General features: G+C 36.4%; 1 protein-coding gene across 1 annotated transcript; it reads right to left on the bottom strand.

Moving 5' to 3' along the window:
* Window positions 1-8800: 8800 nt before the first annotated feature.
* On the bottom strand, window positions 8801-10313 carry LOC140172794 (uncharacterized). The gene has a single exon (XM_072195920.1). It carries the CDS (start codon window positions 10311-10313, stop codon window positions 9111-9113), a length of 1203 nt encoding a protein of 400 aa, XP_072052021.1. The 3' UTR covers window positions 8801-9110.
* Between the last annotated feature and the right edge of the window lie 9698 nt (window positions 10314-20011).

Raw genomic sequence — 20011 nt, forward strand, 5'->3', positions numbered from 1 at the left:
TTTCAAATTGAACTTTGGAATTTGAAAAGTATAAATCACGTTGGGTCTAAGGCTGTGCTCACACTTTTCTTTGATGACTTTGACCACAATGTTTAACTTTTTCAAATATCTTAAAAATGCAAGAATCTAAGCTAATTGAACAGACAGTAGTATTGTTTTGGGGCTGTGCAATAATTATGCGGAGCCCGGGGAGGGGTGAGATTGCAAAAAATGCTTATCCCCTCTCGGCCTGCCAAAAATCGCTTGCCCCCCTTCCCGGCCTGCCAAAAATCTTTGCACCCCCCCCCCTTTGCACATTTTTTTGGATCCCAATCTACAAACTTTAAATGGTTTAGATATAGGCCTATATGTTGCGAGCGCAGTGAGCAGGGAAATTTGCATAATTATTATGATTATGTAAGCGTTCCCGTAATGTTTTCTATAAGCCTTTTAGAACGTTTTATTTGAAAGGTGCCCCATATGTGCCAAAAATTGCTTGTTCCCCCCTCTCGGTTTGCCAAAAATTGCTTCCACCCTCCCTTTCGATCGTCCAAAAAATTCTTACCCCCAATTTTACCTTCCTTCAATGCTCATAATTTTAGATTAAGACCCACATTTGCATCATGCTCCAGTTCATTGAGCCTAACACTCTGAAAAATGTAGCTCTTTAGCTCAAATTTGGAAACATTTTGAATTTGTTAGCTCATCAAGCCCCCTTTTTGCCCCGGCCCCAAATCAGTTCTTTGTTCCCAAAGTTCGGCGCCGCACACCGCTATCAAAATTTAACTTGAGTGCCCCATCGTATTATTATTCATGTAAATTCTAGACTTGCGTCTAATAAAGCAGTCATGTCAAAACAAACGATTATGATTTTCCATTTAACCAATTAAAGATATAACTGAAAGCAATCTTGCTTTTTGGTTGTACTTTTATTTACAAACTGAATTTATTTGCATGCAAAATTACTTAAATTAATTATTAATCACGTGATGTGATCATTGATCAAGCATAAGAGGAAGTTTACAATGAACGAAAATAAAAGACCTAAAAAGACCCTATTTTGCCGGACTCGAGGAGGACTCGGAGCCGAGTCCCCGAGTCCTTGGGGTCCGAGTCCGAGTCCTTAGCTCCCGAGTCCAAGTCCGAGTCCTTGAAAAAAGGACTCGAGTCCGAGTCCCGAGTCCTGCACACAAGGTCATGCTTGCACAATCACAATAGGCATATACAAAAGAATTTGGGCAGTTCTTTTGTGCTTACCTACACACAGCAGTGTGTGCTACTTCTTGTGTAAACCCCCAGCTAGGTAGGCCTACTGTAATGCTATCCGATCTTTCTTTCTGGCAATTTTCTGGAACTTTTTGCTCTAGCCCAGACATGCTTTGGCCGATTTTAACCTAACTTGGTCACAACCACCACTGACCATGATCATACATGTCACATGGCACTTAAGTTGTCAAAGGTCACAGAGGGGTCAAATAGGCCAAAAATGTGATTTCAGCTAAAAATGCTGCTTCTCCTACATAACGTCCTACAATGACACTTGCACATAAGCATCGGCTATATCCAGTGCCCAGATTGTGTAAACAGAATTGAGGTCAAAGGTCATTAAGGGGGTATTTCCGGTATATAGCCAAATAGCTTCAAAATGCTTCTTCTGCCACAAATTACATAGGCCTAGCACAATAACGTCACTTGCACATAGGCATCGGCTACACCCAGTACCTATAACTTGTACACAGAATTGGGGTCAAAGGTCATTAAAGGGGTAACATCTTACAATTGCATTATCTGGATATCTGTAAGGAGTATGGGGATCAAACTCAGTGACAACAAATCTCATGATCAGGGGAACATTTTGCAGGGGTCAGGTCAAAAGTCATGCAGAGGTCAAATTTTAGAAATACATTTTCGGGAGATCTGTAAGGGGTACGGGGCTCAAATTCTGTGACAACAAACTTAATGACCTTGCAGGTGTCAGGTCAAAGGTTATCTGGGGTCAAATCTTAGATTTTAATTTTCTGGACATCTGTAAGAGGTACGGGGCTCAAACTCGGTGACAACAAACCTCGTGACCCAGAAAATATTAAGGTCAAAGGTCAGGTCAAACATCCCAGCTAGGTTTGTGGTCTATGATCACCATTTGCCACTAGTTGTTACTTCTGGTTGTTACACATTTGGTAGGTCTGATCTTGCTTATGACCCAGTACAAAACAGACAAAGCTCATTTATTTTGCTCAAAATGCGAAATTTGAATTTTGAGGACTAATTGTTCAAGAACGGGGGCATTCAGTGTAGGCTATTGAAACAAGAACACCAATGGTGCTGCAGCTCATTTGTTATGGGTTATGGTCAGGAATACCATGCATAGCTATGTATAGCCATGCATAGCTATGTATAGCCATGCATAGTTATGTATAGCCATGCATAGCTATGTATAGCCATGCATATTTATGTATAGCCATGCATTGCTATGTATAGCCATGCATAGCTATGTATAGCCATGCATAGCTATGTATATCCATGGATAGCTATACGCTATGTATAGCCATATGTAACCAAGTCATAGCCATGTATAGCTATCATGTGTATACAGGGCTGCCAACTTTGAAAAACACATTTCAGTATTCTCAAACCTCAAAATCACCATAGTGCTGTGATCAAGCACAAATCAGCATTTTGAAAATATACTTACGGTTCTCAAGATATTTATTCAAGGCATTTATTTATTTTTACCTTTTGCTGTCGAGTATCCTTTGATTTTATTTCGTTTAAGGGCTGGGGTATGAACGTTTGGACAGTATTTATTTTGGGACATTAGAGCACATCAGACATATCGAATTGCATTCTGAATACGAAGAATGTCATTCTGATATCAAATAATTTTGGTTTTTGAAATTCGCAATTTAATACACATTTTATGGCAAATCATTAAAATTGATATTTTTGATATTTAACAGTACTCGAAGTAAACTTTATAAATCTGATGATTTATACTTAACGTGTATGTAGGTGGGATGAAATGCCGACGATCAATTGAAAATTTTGACCTTTCGTATTGAAGATATGGATTTTTCCCCAAAACACCAAAAAAAATTAGGTCTTTTTGGGAAAAAATCTATATCTTCAATATGAAAGGTCAAAATTTTCAATTGACCGTCGGCTTTTCCTCCTGCTACATACACTTTAAGAATATATCATTAGATTTATATAATTTACTTCGAGGACTGTTATATATCAAAATTTGAAAAATATCAAATTTTTATAATTTGTCATAAAATTTGTATTATATTGTGATTTTCAAAAATGAAAATTATTTGATATCAGAAAGACATGCTTCGTATTTAGAATGCAATTCGATAGGTCTGAGGAGCTCTCATGTCCCACAAAAAATACTGTCGAAACGCAATAAACGCTCATTTTAGATCCCTTAAGGTGTCATATGAGGGATTGGCAAAAATATATGAAGGGAATATTACATCAACTTCATATTAAGTCTATACAAGTATAATATAAAGACAAGCATTTTTTTAAATCTCATTTGCGTAATTAATTAGCTAATTTGCATAATTAATTAGCGTTGAAGGTCAAACTTTCAAAAAAATATTGTTCCACAACCGAATGTCCTATGCAGTTGATTGAGGTGTTAAAATTTAGCTCTTGAAAAGATCTAGTCATGGACCTACTTTTGAGTCTTACAGGGGGTAAGGCAAAATTAGACACTTTGATATTTCTTACATAATGATCTCTAGTATTTTGTCTGGGCACCAGGTATGAAATTTGGTAAATCTTAAGCTGTTTGATTGAGGTCCATTGTCTAGATCATAATATAATGCATATTTCTGCCAAATTTGAGGTCAGTAGAGGGTGTAGTTTTGGCTCCACATTTTTTGAAAACGCATTTCCGCTAAAATATGAAATAGGAGAAAATCTACTTTAAAGTTATAACATTGAAATATGAATATTAATTAGCTAATTAGCATAATATTATGATTAGAAATAGTTATTTTTACTGTCATGTCACTTGAATTTTATATGCAGCAATTTGTTCTGTTACATTGATGTATTTTGGCCTGTAATTAACTTCTTTTAGTTGATTACTTAAATAACACTGTTTGAAAACAATAGAATACATAAGAAATATAATGCATGTGTTAATATAGGATAAATGCTCATTATGACAGATTTTCGCGTCATCGGTTGAAAGTTTTTCACAAGTAACTTTTGAACGCGATGTGCGATTTGTATCAAATAAAAAGTCAAAGATATAAGAGAGCTTCCAAAAATGTCTTTTTTAGCACCCAATCCCTCATATGACACCTTAATACAGTTTTGTTTGTATATTTAAAGTCTTGGATGCACCATCGGATAGATGAGTGCCACTGATGTAAAAGCAATTTCCAAATAAAAACTTAAAACTTAAAAACTACAACACTTTCATGGTAAATGAAATGATTTAAAACAATTAAAATAAAATTTTGCACACACATCTAATTTTCCTGACTTCATATTTTGAACGAGTGCTCCCTTCAATCTTCAGAACAGGGAAAGGCCACTAGCCTAGTGTTACCCCCAGCACTTCCCTTCAGACTTTCTGTTTGTCTGTTTTGTAATGTCAGAGAGGGGTTGTCATGGTCCCATATACGGATATACTAGGCACTGAACAAGTGCTAGTCAAAAGGACATTTCACCTCGAGTAAATGTTTACATAACTGATTGGGTTTGGTGACTCTTCAAGATGTGTGATAAGTGTAAATGAGTGAGATGTTTGTTCATAGTCAGGGTTGCCAACCAACAATTTGGTAGCCCAATTAGTTCTGAATATGCACTAATTGGGAGACTTTGAGACACTACTTGCTCATGGCTCGTGCACAGAAGTATAGGGCCTATAGACAGCACGAGCCCAATTGGTGCTTTATCTATTGACTTGCCGAATGTAAGGCAAAGCAACACTGAAAAGCAAACATTGAAGCATTAAAATTCAACATCTCTTTTACAAAATTAAACAGCATCGCCAGATCAAGGAGTTTTTACAGTGTTTGTAATATGATCAGCACCACAAACAGTCTGCAAAGGAGACTATTCTATGAAATTTGGTAAACATTTTCGTAACAAAATGCTCCAAAAATCACACTTTCCGTCCGAATTTTCCTAGCTAAATAAGTAACAATCATGAACGATCATGCAAAGATCGCTCCCTCAAATTACCGGATCCATTGCTCAAACGATGTAGCAAGAGAAAGTAAAAAACGTTCAGAAATCTGGATCATGCCTATAGTTCACTAAAAACGGGGTCATTGGGTGTAGGATTTGCCAAAAATACCAGGGTCTTTTCAGGGGCACATGACATATGTCAATATATAGGAGTGCCCCCGGGCAGTATCTACATCGATACGGGTTTGGGTGAACGCCTTCATATTTATTTGCTACCCATCATTGAGACTCTTGTTGCAATATTCACATGATCAAGCATTTAATTAGTTATTGCTACCTACATTGAGAACCTCTTGTTGCAAAAATGACATTGATATACTTATTTTTATGAAATTGTTGACGATTATTTCTACCATTAGCCTCTAAAACACAAACTACGTCGACTGGGTTTCCAGTTTAATGTGGATTACGTCTGTATTGGGCGATTTCTTTCAATTGCCTACTTTGGTTGTTTTTGTCCCCCTCGGCACTGTCTAGTCTATGTTTTTCCACATCAAGTTGGCATCCCGGGTTGGCATCCGGGGTTGGCATACCTTGCCATTTTTCTTTCCAGTTTGTATATTCAAGGCAGACCTATCCTCTAGTATCAATTATTGATCCTTTGTGTCCTTGTCCGTTGGATTCACCATTACCAACTACAGTATTTCTTTCACGTTTGTTTGTCCTTGCTACCTGCTATTGAGGAGCTCTTGGAATGCATCTTCTTTTCATGGTTATCTTTACGACTAACATATGAGAAACCCTTGCTACAGAATGCGCATTTGTATGGTTTCGTGTGACTCCTTTCGTGTTTGTTCTTGCTACCCATCATTGCGAAACTCTTGTTGCAATATTGACATTGGTAAGGTTTCTCTTTGGTATGAATACGTTCATGCTCAGTCATCTTACTTTGATATAAAAATTTCTTGCCACAATATGTACATAAAAAATGTTTTTCTTCTTCCGTATAAATTCTTTCATGTCTTACCTTGGCACTCTCCCCAGAAGGTTTCTCTTTGTTATGACCCATTTCGTGTCTATTTTTACTAGTACGATGCTTGAAACACTTGCCACAACATTTACATTGAAAAGGTTCCTCTTGAGTATGACCCTTTTCGTGTTTATCTCTACTAGAACGATACTTGAAACACTTGCCACAACATCTACATTTGAAAGGTTCCACCTTCAAGTGCATCATCATTTCATGATTCCTTTTGCTACATCCAGTTGAGAAACTCTTGCCGCAATATTTACATTGGTAAGGTTTCTCTTTGGTATGAATCCTTTCATGTACAGTCTTGTTGCTTGTTGTTGTGAAACTCTTGTCGCAATATTTACATTGGTATGGTTTCTCTTTAGTGTGAACCCTTTCATGACATCTTCTACTCCGATTGTCTCTGAAACACTTGCCACAGTACATGCATTGATAAGGTTTCTCATTGGTGTGAATCCTTTCATGTGACGTCATGGTACTTCCCATTGAGAAGCTCTTGTCGCAATATTTGCACTGATAAGGCCTCTCTTTTGTATGGATTCTTTCATGGACAATCCTCGTAGTTCGACACCTAAATTGCTTGCCACAGTATCCACATTGTTTATCGTAGTGAGATTTTTCATGTGTAACTTTCAGATCCGCTGTTGCATAAATCCTTGGGCAAAATTGGCACGGATAGGTTACAGGTTTTACATTTTGATCGGTGTTACTTTGTCCAGGTTTGATAACAGGCACTACCGCCTCTGTAGAATCACGCAAATTTCTACCTTTTCGATAACTCGTCAATTTTATGACTGCATGTTGGAAGAAGCGAATCTTATACGGATGTACAAGTATCCACTTTTCATGGCGCCTTAAATGAATCAGATAGCGACTAGTGTTATAATAAAATCTTTGTCTGCAATACTTGCATGTATGAAATGGTAGGAGATTGGTGGAACTAGCTGATAGATTCTTCATGATTCTGTAAAAACAATAAATCAATATGAAATTTTTAGTATTGGTTCGGAAGCGTACATAGGCCTCACAAACAAATATGTTATTTTATAATAAATTTTACTTTGCATAAAGCTGAACGCCGCACAGCATCATCATCCCTGTATCTTCGTGTCACAAATTGCTGTGATAGTACGGCGAATCGTTTTTCAACAGCTACGCGTGGCGATTTTGTTCGAGATAGGCCGAGCGACTCAGGCTAAGCATACCATTTACACCATATGCATGACTATCATAATGAGATACCAAAGAGTTTCTATTCTACACATTATTACGATTTGCGCATGCTCTAGTACCCCATATGATGTTGCTATTACAAGAAAATTCGGTTTGTTTTCAGGTAAAACCCAGGTTTTGTTTCCAATACACTAACTTGAAATGTCTTCAGAGTCTATGTTGAAATACAATACCCTAATTAGCGGCCATGACTGTTTGCTGTGGATATACTTTATTGCATAATTTTATCCGTAAAGATTTTGAATCATAAATCAAAATATTGTGATATATTTAATTTTGAGAATTACAATTATATAAAAGCTCTTATAAAGGAACATGTTTAGCCCATTCACTTAAGATCCAGGTGTTTGTATAGAATATTCAATCACAGGTCTATAACACAATGCATATGTAAACTTCATCTATCTGTGTCAATTATAGAATATTGATTTCAATAGAATTGAATACATTTTGAGTTACTGAGCGATCTAGCAATCGATTTCTAGCCAATCTCATAGGATTCCTTTTCTTGCCTTCGGTGAAATACCAATCGCCCGTCGCTCACCAACGGAGTATGGAGCTGTATGGAAAATTTGAACAGAACGTTTTGAATGTGTGCAAAAATCTCTTATTCCCCCCTTTTTGTCTTTCTTAAAATCTCTTGGCCCATCTTTTGCCTTGGCAAAAATTGCTTGCCCCTTTTTTGCCTACAGTCCCTCATTCGTAACGCGAACTGCACAGCGTTTCTCAAGAAAATATGTCATTTTTCATAGTGGCCGTAAAATATTTTTTAATGTTGTTGGCCTACATGCAAGGAAAATTACAAATTTGGCAAAAGTATGCACTTTGGCATATGAAAACCCACATTCCTTTGGAAAAGTATGTAATGTTGCACATGTAAAGTTAGGGACCGTTCACAAACACTCGTTGGGGGCCTGATGCAAAAAAAATGTTTGGACCCCGGGTTTGGACACCCTTTACAGATCTCAAAAATTCCAGGGACCCCTTTTGGACATGAAAATTATGGGTAAACCCCATAGTAAAGCATATAAGCTCAAAAAAAAGTGGTCATTTTTTCAGGCCCCCCCCCTTAGGAGGGTCAAAACTTTTAAGGGCCCCTTTTTACACCATACCCCATAACAATTGTTTAAGAACAGTCCTTTATATTAAAAAAATGTGGTTTTGCATGCAGTATGCTCATCTTAAAGCTATAATAGTCTTCCGGGGTATAGGCTAGTAGTACAAAACACATGGTTGACATTATGATTAGATCACAGTTAGTATTCTCCACATTGGCAAATGGAAAAATATTTCACCTTGTCCATGATTTGAACTCGGACCGATGAGACTTAGGATTGGTTTACATACTTGTTCTACATTTAAATTGGATGGTTTGTCTTGCGTATTGTACTTCATAGAAACTTGCAGTATTTACATTGATAGGGTCTCAATTGTTGTCTCTCCTTTTGCCATCCTGGTTCCTGCTGTGGAGAAACTCTAGTCGCAGTATTAAACATTGATAAGGCTGTTCTTTGGTGTCAATCTTGCTCTACCATTCATGGTTGAGAAACATTTACTGCAGGATATACATCTATAAGGTTTCGTGTGATTGATACACTTATTTGCATGAAATAACACTTATTTCTACCATTGGCCTCTATCTGGGAAACCCGAAGTATAAACATCGACTAGATTTCCAGTTTAATAGCCATACCTTTCTACTTGTTGGGTTCTTTTATGTTTTCCTTTTTCTTATTACCTGCTGTTGAGGAACTCTTGATGTGAATCTTCTTTTCATGGTTATTTCTACCACCAACATATGAGAAACCCTTGCTACAATATCCGCATTTGTATGGTTTTGTGTGATACCTTTCGTGTTTGTTCTTGCTACCCATCGTGTTGAGAAACTCTTGATGCAATATTTACACTGATGTGGTTTCTCTTTTGTATGGATTCGTTCATGCTCAGTCATCTTACTTTCATATAAAAATTTCTTGCCACAATATGTACATAGAAAATGTTTTTCTTCTTCCGTATAAGTTCTTACATGTCTTATCTTGACACTGTCCTCAGAAGGTTTCTCTTTGTTATGACACTTTTCATGTTTATATCTACTAGTACGATACTTGAAACACTTGCCACAACATCTACATCGAAACGGTTCCGCCTTCATGTGCATCATCCTTTCATGATTAATTTTGGCACCTCCAGTTGTGAAACTCTTGCCGCAATATTTACATTGGTAGGGTTTCTCTTTGGTATGAATCCTTTCATGTACAGTCTTGCCGCTTCTTCTTGTGAAACTCCTCTTGCAATATTTACACTGGAATGGTTTCTCTTTAGTGTGAATCCTTTCATGACATCTTCTACTCGCATTCTCTCTGAAACATTTGCCACAGTACATACATTGATAAGGTTTCTCATTCGTGTGAATCCTTTCATGTTTCGTCATGGTAATTTCCATTGAGAAGCTCGTGTCGCAATATTTACACTGATGAGGCCTCTCTTTTGTATGAATTCTTTCATGGATAATCCTGCTACGTCGACACCTAAATCTCTTGCCACAGTATCTACATTGTTTATCGTAGTGAGATTTTTCATGCGTATCTTTCAGATCAGCCGTTACATAAATCCTTGGGCAAAATTGGCACGGATAGTTTACAGGTTTTGCATTTTGATCGGTGTTACTTTGTCCAGGTTTGATAACAGGCACTGCCTCCTCTGTAGAATCACGCACATTCTTGACTTTTTCGTAAGTCATCCATTTTATGACTGCATGTGGGAAGAAGCCATTCTTATATGGATATACATGTATCCACTTTTCATGGCGCCTTAAATGAATCAGATATCGACTAGTATCATAATAAAATCTTTGTCTGCAATACTTGCATGTATGAAATGGTAGAAGATCGGCCGAACAAGCTGATAGATTCTTCATGATTCTGTAAAAAACAACAAATCAATATGAAATTGAATACATGAATACAAAAGCCACCTAAGTCCATACTTTGGCCAAATTGAGTTAAGCATGGGAAATTGTTGCTATACATAGGCCCTGTCATATGCATGAAAGAACAACTCAAATTCATCCTCTGTGTCTATTGGGCATGTGAAAAATAGCATGTATGAAAGAATCACCCAATTCCATGATTTGAGTCTTGTAACACATTGATTGAAATCCAGTATGTATAAAAGTCCACTTGTAACACATTCATTGCTAGAGAATGACTTTTGAACAAAAAATGGGTTTAATAAAGGAAAGTGTGTGGTTTATATTACATGGCAGAATGCTTATCAACATTATACATACCTGTGTGCTTTATTTTGTATTATCTTACTAGTGGTAATCTCATTCTAACATTGTTGTCTTTGTATATGATTCAAAAACCACCTAAGTCCAAAATTTAAAATGAACCCCACGAAGTCCCTGAAATACTAATCGTCATACCTAATACAGGTTAATCCACTCATTTGCACGTAAAACTTACCATATTGACCAGGTAAATCTAACTGAAGGAATTAAAAATGATACACGGGTTTTTCTCTCAAAATAACTTCGCATGGACTTAGGTGGCTTTTGTATTCATGTATTCAATTGGAAATGGAGTAGAAGTATAGGTTCGGAAGCTTACATAGGTCTCCTACTAACAAAATATGTCATTTATCAATAAGTTTTATTATGTTTAGTGTGCCTTAATTGCAATTCTGGGTAAAAACCACATGTGCCTGCTAACGGTCAAATTTTTTTTATTGCATGAGGTGAAAGGGCTTTGGTAGTAGGTTACAAAAAGTCACATCAAAAAATCCTCCGGAGCTTGTTGCCATAGCAACGGCAGTTTTTATGATTTTCGTGATTTTTGCTTATTTTGGGGTGAAAATAAGGGAAAATATGTACTTTTCTGAATTGCTCCTGACTTTAAATTTGAGGTCACATTAATAAAATGTAACCTTACCACCATAAAGTATTGTCTTTGTGCTTTCCCCAGATGAAAAAAATATTTCAATAATATGTCCCCATGTGCAATTTTAGGGCTGGGCAACATTGCCAATTTAGCACTTTTGAAAAAATGCAATTTTTACCCTATCTTTGAAGTCTAAAAACTAATTTTGCTTGAGCACCCAGAATTATTTCCTCTTTGTTGGTACTTGGGCAGACATTGCCCCTTCCAAATTTGGTAAAAAATCTCTGGGGCTATTTGACCTGTAAAGCCAGTGTTGCCAGAAAGTTTGATAATTTTCAAAAAATGCATTTTTCAAAATAATGCATTTTGTACATATTTACTCATGTAACCTTTAATACCACCAACTTAATTGAAATATTTGCACACTTTGCATACATTATTAGACACACACTGCAACGGAAGCAACACTTTGAGGCTGGGTTCAAGTCCTGTCCTGCAAAAACCGGTATTGCCAGAAAATCATATTTTATTAATCCAAATTTCCAATTTGTGCATTTTACAATTATTTATTCAATTAATTTTATAGTATCAATGTTAGTTGAATATAATGTGCATTTAAACATCATCTGATACAATACAGGTTCAGACACATGGGCGAGTTTCTCGACAGGTGGCTTAGTAAGCCTAAGGCTTTGGCGACCTAGAGGATACTAAGCCTACTTTTGACCCACAATAGTAATTTTTACATAGAAAATTTTTTGGAAAATGATATATGCACCTTAAAAAGCTTACTAAGATGGACGTTTGGATAAAAAAAAAGTAAATAACAATATTTTTCTGTGACCTATTTTTACCTATGACCTCTTGGAATTCATAAGTAGGCCTAAAATGCAGGTTTTTAATGATTTTGGTCATTTTGGGCAAAAATTGACCCTTTTTAACCACCATCACAAACAGGTTTTGAAACTTAGGCAATGATGGTATTGCCAGATTATATGACAATTAATTTACCCACAGGCTTACCCGTAATTTTTGAGTTCGTCAAACATGCGTGCATTTGTTTGAAAACGTAGCCATGTAAAATTAATGATACGCACAATAATATAAACTTCAAACTCCCATGGGGGCATCAATATTGACATTTGCATTGTTTGACACCCTTATTGAATTTCTCTCCTAAATTAAGACATCCGTTTTGATACCATCAATTTGACTTCTACTTTTACGTTGATACAGGACCTGTTGAAGATATACTTGTCCAGGGTGGAAAGGTAACATCACATCGAAACAACCGTGCAGATAATATTTACCATGTTTACAATGCAAATAATAATCCAACTGGTGAAGAAGCTAGTGGGTCATGATAGGCTGTTGCAATTAAAACACTTCCTATTTTCCCGATTTCCCCTTGTTTCTAACACAATCCTCAAGATAATTTTCTATAGGCCTATATGCTATCAATTTGGTTAAAAAATGCCATTCCAAAAGTATCATGGTATGATCATTGGGTGGAAGGAGAGCAGTTTCATATCCCTGCCAAGACCCCGGCGCAGATTTGGGGAGGGGCAGTGTGCCCGGCCCCTCATTCCGGCCGCCCCCCCTTCCAAAAAAAAAAAGGAGAGAAGAGAAGAGGAAGGAGAAAAGAGAAGAGAAAAGGAGGAAATGCGATTATTTTAGGCATTGCTTGAAGGCGGGTCCTCGTCCTAAAAGCATGTGAAAATTACTGCGGGCCCGCCAATATGCAGGGCCCGAGTGGGACGGGAGGGCCACTCCATTTCGTACATTTTTCTCTATTTTTTCTCAAATCCCCCCTCTGACTGCCCTGGATCCGCCACTGCCAAGGCCACATCATTTCACATTTCAGGTGGGATAGACCTAAGGGGGGCAGCTATGGCCAGCTATGGCTGCCATTGAGGTGTAGGAATGCATGAAATTGGATTCATCTACAATATAGCCTCGATTCTTTGTTAGCCTTGTGTGCCATGTTTCGCTAAAAATTGTGTAGATGTAGTCTACGAAATCCTGTTGAGTCAGGTTTAAAACTCATCATTCTCATAATAGATTACACAAAATATCTGATATATTTACAGGCTAGATCACACAAATTATGTCTGGAAAATGTACTTAAACCATTGCTATGACGTCTATTCATTACTGAAGATTATTTTCTACGAATGAACACTTGACACGTTTTTATGCAAGAATCCACAGTTTTAGAGCGTATTGTTAGTATAAAGCAATGGTTTAAATCAGCGAATACACTTGAAACTGTTATTCCTTGATACAAGTTCACTCGGCTATGCCTTGTGGATTTGTAATCAAGAATCAGCAGTTTCGTGTATTCTCATTAACAGGATTATCATAAAGCCTAAAATATTGTTTGATTGGCATAACATTTTAAGCTATTAGGAGAATTCAAAGAGATGCCAGTTTACAAGGAAACGGCCCTTTACGCCCATTTTTTTGCTAATTTTACTGGGAAATTAGCTCTATTTCACAGATATTTGCTTAAAAATGAGCATTAATGGTCGTTGCCATGGAAACTGCATACTTGTTGAATGTTGAATTCTCTCAATAGCCTAAAATTAAAGAAGCCCTATTTATCAATAAAGTTAAGTGTAATTTAAAACTTTTGTTATGCAAAAAATTGCTAAAAATGGTAAAAAGGGTCCATTTTTACCTAAAATGAACAATATCATTGAAAACCGGCATTTTAGGCCTACTTATGAATTACAAGAGGTCATAGGTCAAAATCATAGGTCACTTTTTTGATTTAACATCCATCTTAATAAACTGATACACTTTCCAAGATGCATTTGTCATATTTCAAAAAAATGTCCATGTAAAAATTACTATTTTGGGTCAAAACTAGGCTTTAGCCTATAGTATCCTCAAGGTCGCCTAAGCCTAAGGCTTACTAAGCCACCTGTCGAGAAACTTGCCCATGTGTCTGAACATGTTCCAATATCTGTGATCAGATGATGTTTAAATGCACATTATATTCAACTAACATTGATAGTATAAACTTAACCGAATACATAATATTGTAAAATGCACAAATTGGAAATTTGGATTAATGAAGTAAGATTTTCTGGCAATACCGGTTTTTGCAGGACAGGACTTGTCCCCAGCCGCAAAGTGTTGCTTCCGTTGCAGTGTGTGTCTAATCATGTGTGCAAAGTGTGCAAATATTTCAATTAAGTTGGAGGTATTAAAGGTTACATGAGTAAACATGTAGAAAAATGCATTATTTCGAAAAATGCATTTTTTGAAAATTATCAAACTTTCTGGCAACACTGGCTTTACAGGTCAAATAGCCCCAGAGATTTTTTACCAAATTTGAAAGGGGCAATGTCTGCTCAAGTACCATCAAAGAGGAAATAATTCTGGGTGCTCAAGCAAAATTAGTTTTTAGACTTCAAAGATAGGGTAAAAATTGCATTTTTTCAAAAGTGCTTAATTGGCAATATTGCCCAGCCCTAAAATTGCACATGGAGAAATATTATTGAAATATTTTTTGCATCTGGGGAAAGCACAAAGATAATACTTTATGGTGGTAAGGTTGCTTTTTTAATGTGACCTCAAATTTAATGTCAGGAGCAATTCAGAAAAGTACATATTTTCCCTTATTTTCACCCCAAAATAAGCAAAAATCACGAAAATCATAAAAACTGCCGTTGCTATGGCAACAAGCTCCGGAGGAATTTTTGATGTGACTTTTTGTAACCTACTAGCAAAGCCCTTTCACCTCATGCAATAAAATTTTTTGACCGTTAGCAGGCACATGTGGTTTTTACCCAGAATTGCAATTAAGAAACGCCATGCAGTTCGTGTTGGTTTTGTAAGGGCGCAATCCGGCGCATACTACCAAATCACTGAACCCTATTTAATCTGCATTAATCTTTATTATTATCATTTGGACGTTTTAATGCCAAGATTTTATTACTTTTTATCATTGATTTAAATGGGTCTTTGGACTCTTAGAACGATCTAGTGTAGTCGATTTGACTAGAATGTCTAGTAAAATAAGATCTCACTATGATTTTCAGAGTCCAATTTGACCACATTCTATATACGATCTGAGGTAAAATTTGAAAATTGTGAGATTCGATTTCACTAGAAATCTAACCTAGTGAAATCAACTGTGTTATCAAGGTGTTACATAACTGCGTTAACATTTCCTTTGAACATGTTGAAAGGGGAATTTTCATTCCTTTTGCATTTGCATATTTGTGTGGCTCTTGCTATTCTAAGTGACGCACCCTTAGACTTCAAAGGGGGGGGTTAGGAAGTTGGGGGGGGATTTTTTGGCGAAGGCGGCGAAGTTGTTTTTTTTTTCGCCATTGAAGTCTAATGGTGCGTCCCTAAAGGAGCTTTCACTAGAGGAATTGGTTGCTTCTTGAATTAATGAAGGGATAGTATGGCCTATATGTTAAAGTTTCAGAGACAGAGTTCAACATAACACTAAATCCGTCTGTGAAGCAGCTTCTACAATGCTATATTATAGTGCCAGCTTTGCATACAAATTTGTTAAAATCAGAAAATTTATGTTTATTATGTTCATAGAATATGTTATGCAGACTAATTCCCTTCTCATTTAAGGGAAGGGGTATGAACGTTTGGACAGTATTTATTGTGGGACATTAGAGCACATCAGACATATCGAATTGCATTCTGAATACGAAGAATGGCCTTCTGATATCAAATAATTTTGATTTTTTGAAATTCGCAATGGAATACACATTTTATGGCAAATCATTAAAAATTGATATTTTTGATATTTAACAGTACTCGAAGTAAACTTTATAATTCTGATGATTTCTACCTAAAGTGTATGTAGGTGGGATGAAAAGCCGACGATCAATTGAAAATTTTGACCTTTCGTATTGAAGATATGGATTTTTTCCCAAAACACCAAAAAAAATTAGGTCTTTTTGGAAAAAAATTCATATCTTCAATATGAAAGGTCAAAATTTTCAATTGATCGTCGGCTTTTCCTCCCAGCTACATACACTTTAAGAATATATCATTAAATTTATCAAATTTACTTCGAGGACTATTATATCTCCAAAATGTGAAAAATATCAAATTTTACTAATTTGTCATGAAATTTGTATTATATCGTGAATTTCATAAAATGAAAATTATTTGATATCAGAAAGACATTTTTCGTATTCAGAATGCAATTCGATAGGTCTGATGTGCTCTCATGTCCCACAAAAATGCTGTCGAAACGCTCATTCCAGTTCCCTTAAGATGATATAAAATTTCGAATTAAAAACAATATAACTCGACAACTTATGGCCGGAAATGTGATCTCCAGACTGCATGTCAGTCAACGGGAAGTTTTCTGATATGTAATAATATCCTTCGTAATTATAGACAGCTTGACAGCCCATCGAATCGGATTCACGTTGCAACGATAACCGTGTTGTTTCAATTTCTTCTATCTCAAATCTATCAAGAATGGACTTCTTCTGTCAAATTTTTTGGAACCAATTTGCCAATTTAAAAATATAATGCGAGCGTGGCGAGCAGGAAAATGTTTCATATTAGAACAACTCTGTACTATTTCTAGAATTTTTTATTTAAAAAGTATCCCATGAATATGACCCAAAAATCTTCTCGCCCCGTCAAATATTACTTGCCCCCCTTTTGTCTTGTCAAAATTGCTTTCCTCCCGCTTTTTGCTCACCAACTGTGGATGATTATAAGTTGTACTTGCACAGCCCCTTATTCATAACACGAACTGCACAGCGTTTCTCAGCAAATCATATAATATTTAAAAGTGCCCATAACATATGTAAATTGCATATGCAAATTACGTACAGTTTGTCCCAGAAGTTTTGATACCTTTTAAACCGTTGTATCTTTAAAAATAAATGGTATGCAGAAAATTTTAAAACATATTTTGGAAGACACTTGGGCAATTTTTTGGGTACCAATCTTGCTAATATTTGCATGTTTTAATGCGAAGATACGAGCGCATGTTTATCAAAATTGGAAAACCATTCTTTCAACCGGATAAACAAAAACACTTAATTGCTCACAATCCTAGCCAAGTAATTTGGTAAAGCAATTTTCCTCATCTCAAGGATTTAATGTTTTGATTGAGTTGATACACCGACCCCGGGGGGTCACTCCCATTGTGGCCTGTACACCATCCGCGATAATCAACTTTTGAAAAGCACCCTAAACAAGGATTTAACCCTTGGCTAAAACAATACCCTAAACAGGGATTTTATTCCTTGCATCAAATTTCATACCCTAAATTTCATTTCCGCGTATTTAGCAATTGCAATTTTGCTACCCTTTTCCCCAATATTTCATGTTTTTTACACCCTAAACGCGTTACGCGCGTATCGTGCTTACCCACGAAAAACTACCCTTTTTACGCGTTTTCATTATCGCGGATGGTGTACAGGCCACAATGGGAGTGACCCCCCCGGGTACACCGATCATTGAAACTCCCTTTTTCATGCTATGTCCACCAGACTCATCCTGACGCTATATAGGAACCTGGTACGAAACACTAGTTGACATTAATATAAGATAAGATCGCAATTATTATTTTCTCCACATTGGAAAAAGGAACAAAATCAATCTTAACCAGGATTTGAATAAAAACCGACGAGACTAAATTGGTTTTACATAGTTTTTCTACATTTAACTGGATGGTTTGTCTTCCGTATTGTTCTTTTAAAACACTGCGAACATTTTTGCAGTATCTGCATTGATAAGGTCTCTTTTTATTGTTCCATCTTTGTCATCCTGCTACCTGCTGTAGACAAACTCCTGTCGCAATAATTTACATCAATACGGCTGCTCATTGATGTGACTCTCATTCATGCTCATTTCTACCACTCATGTGTGAGAAACCTTAACTGTAGAATTTACATCCACAAAGTGTCAGGGGTTTGATACTTATTTGTATTAAATTGTTCACACTTATTTCTACCGTTGGCCTCTATCTGGGAAACACGCAAACTACATCGACCATCTACATGTATTTGGTGATTTCTTATAAGTTTCCCTTTTCTTGTTACTTGCTGCTGAGGAACTCATGATGTGAATCTTCTTTTCATGGTTATTTCTACCACTAACATATGAGAAACCCTTGCTACAGTATCTACATTTGTATGGTTTCGTGTGACGCCTTTCATGTTCGTTCTTATTCCCATTTGTCGTAAAACTTTTGTTGCAATATTTACAATGGTATGGTTTCTCTTTGGTATGAATACGTTCATGCTCAGTCATCTTACTTTGATGAAAAAATCTCTTGCCGCAGTAAGTACATAAAAAATGTTTTTCATCTTCCGTTTTGACAGTGACACTACTAGCATGCTCGGAAGGTTTCTCTTTGTTATGACTCTTTTCATGTTTCTACTACTTTCATACTTAAAACTCTTGCCACAACATCTACATTGAAAAGGTTCCTCGTTCGTGTGCATCCTTTCATGTTTCGTTTTGCTACCTCCTGTTGTGAAACACTTGCCACAATATTCACATTGGTAAGGTTTCTCTTTGGTATGAATCCTTTCATGTACAGTCTTGCCGCTTCTTCTTGTGAAACTCCTCTTGCAATATTTACACTGGAATGGTTTCTCTTTAGTGTGAATCCTTTCATGACATCTTCTAGTTTGATTGTCTCTGAAACACTTGCCACAGTACATACATTGATAAGGTTTCTCATTGGTGTGAATCCTTTCATGTGCCGTTTTGGAAGTTTCAACTGAGAAGCTCTTGTCGCAATATTTACACTGATAAGGCCTCTCTTTTGTATGGAATCTTTCATGGACAATCCTGGTAGTTCGACACCTTAATCTCTTGCCACAGTATCTACATTGTTTATCGTAGTGAGATTTTTCATGCGCAACTTTCAGATCTGCTGTTACATAAATCCTTGGGCAAAATTGGCACGGATAGTTTACAGGTTTTACATTTTGATCGGTGTTACTTTGTCCAGATTTGATAACAAGCACTGCCTCCTCTGTATAGAATCTCGCAAATTCTTGACTTTTTCGTAAGTCATCCATTTTATGACTGCATGTTGGAAGAAGCCATTCACTTTTCATGGCGCCTTAAATGAATCAGATATCGACTAGTATCATAATAAAATCTTTGTCTGCAATACTTGCATGTATGAAATGGTAGAAGATCGGCCGAACAAGCTGATAGATTCTTCATGATTCTGTAAAAACAACAAATCAATATGAAATTGGAAATGGAGTAGTATTGGTTCGGAAGCTTACATAGGTCTCCTACTAACAAAATATGTCATTTATCAATTAGTTTTATCATGTTTAGTGTGCCTTCAGAAACGCCATGCAGTTCGTGTTGTAAGGGCGCATACTACCAAATCATTGAACCTTATTTAATCTGCATCAATCTTATTATCATTTGGACGTTTTAAATTTAATGCAAAGATTTTATTACTTTTTATCATTGATTTAAATGGGCCTGTGAACGCTTAGAGCGATCTAGTGTACAGCCTGTCTCAAAAAAAAATTGTGCAAGTGAAAAGCGCCCTCTTTGGCAATTAGAAAATACTGTTGTGACATTATGCTTACATCAACGTCATGGGCGCAGTCTTAGCTCTCAAATACCGTTTGTTCTGTTCGATTTGCTTGTTGCAATCTTGAAATATGTTTATTTAACAACAAAAGGGTAAAATCACAATTGTGCCACTTTTACTAGGGAAGAGAGCTGTACATGTAAAATTAATGATATAGCT

Source organism: Amphiura filiformis, chromosome 16 (assembly GCF_039555335.1).
Source record: "Amphiura filiformis chromosome 16, Afil_fr2py, whole genome shotgun sequence".
Taxonomy (NCBI): Eukaryota; Metazoa; Echinodermata; class Ophiuroidea; order Amphilepidida; family Amphiuridae; genus Amphiura; species Amphiura filiformis.

What these genes read in the sequence shown, in the direction of transcription:
- LOC140172794 (XM_072195920.1), bottom strand. Translation starts at nt 10,313, where the DNA reads ATGAAGAATCTATCAGCTTGTTCGGCCGATCTTCTACCATTTCATACA.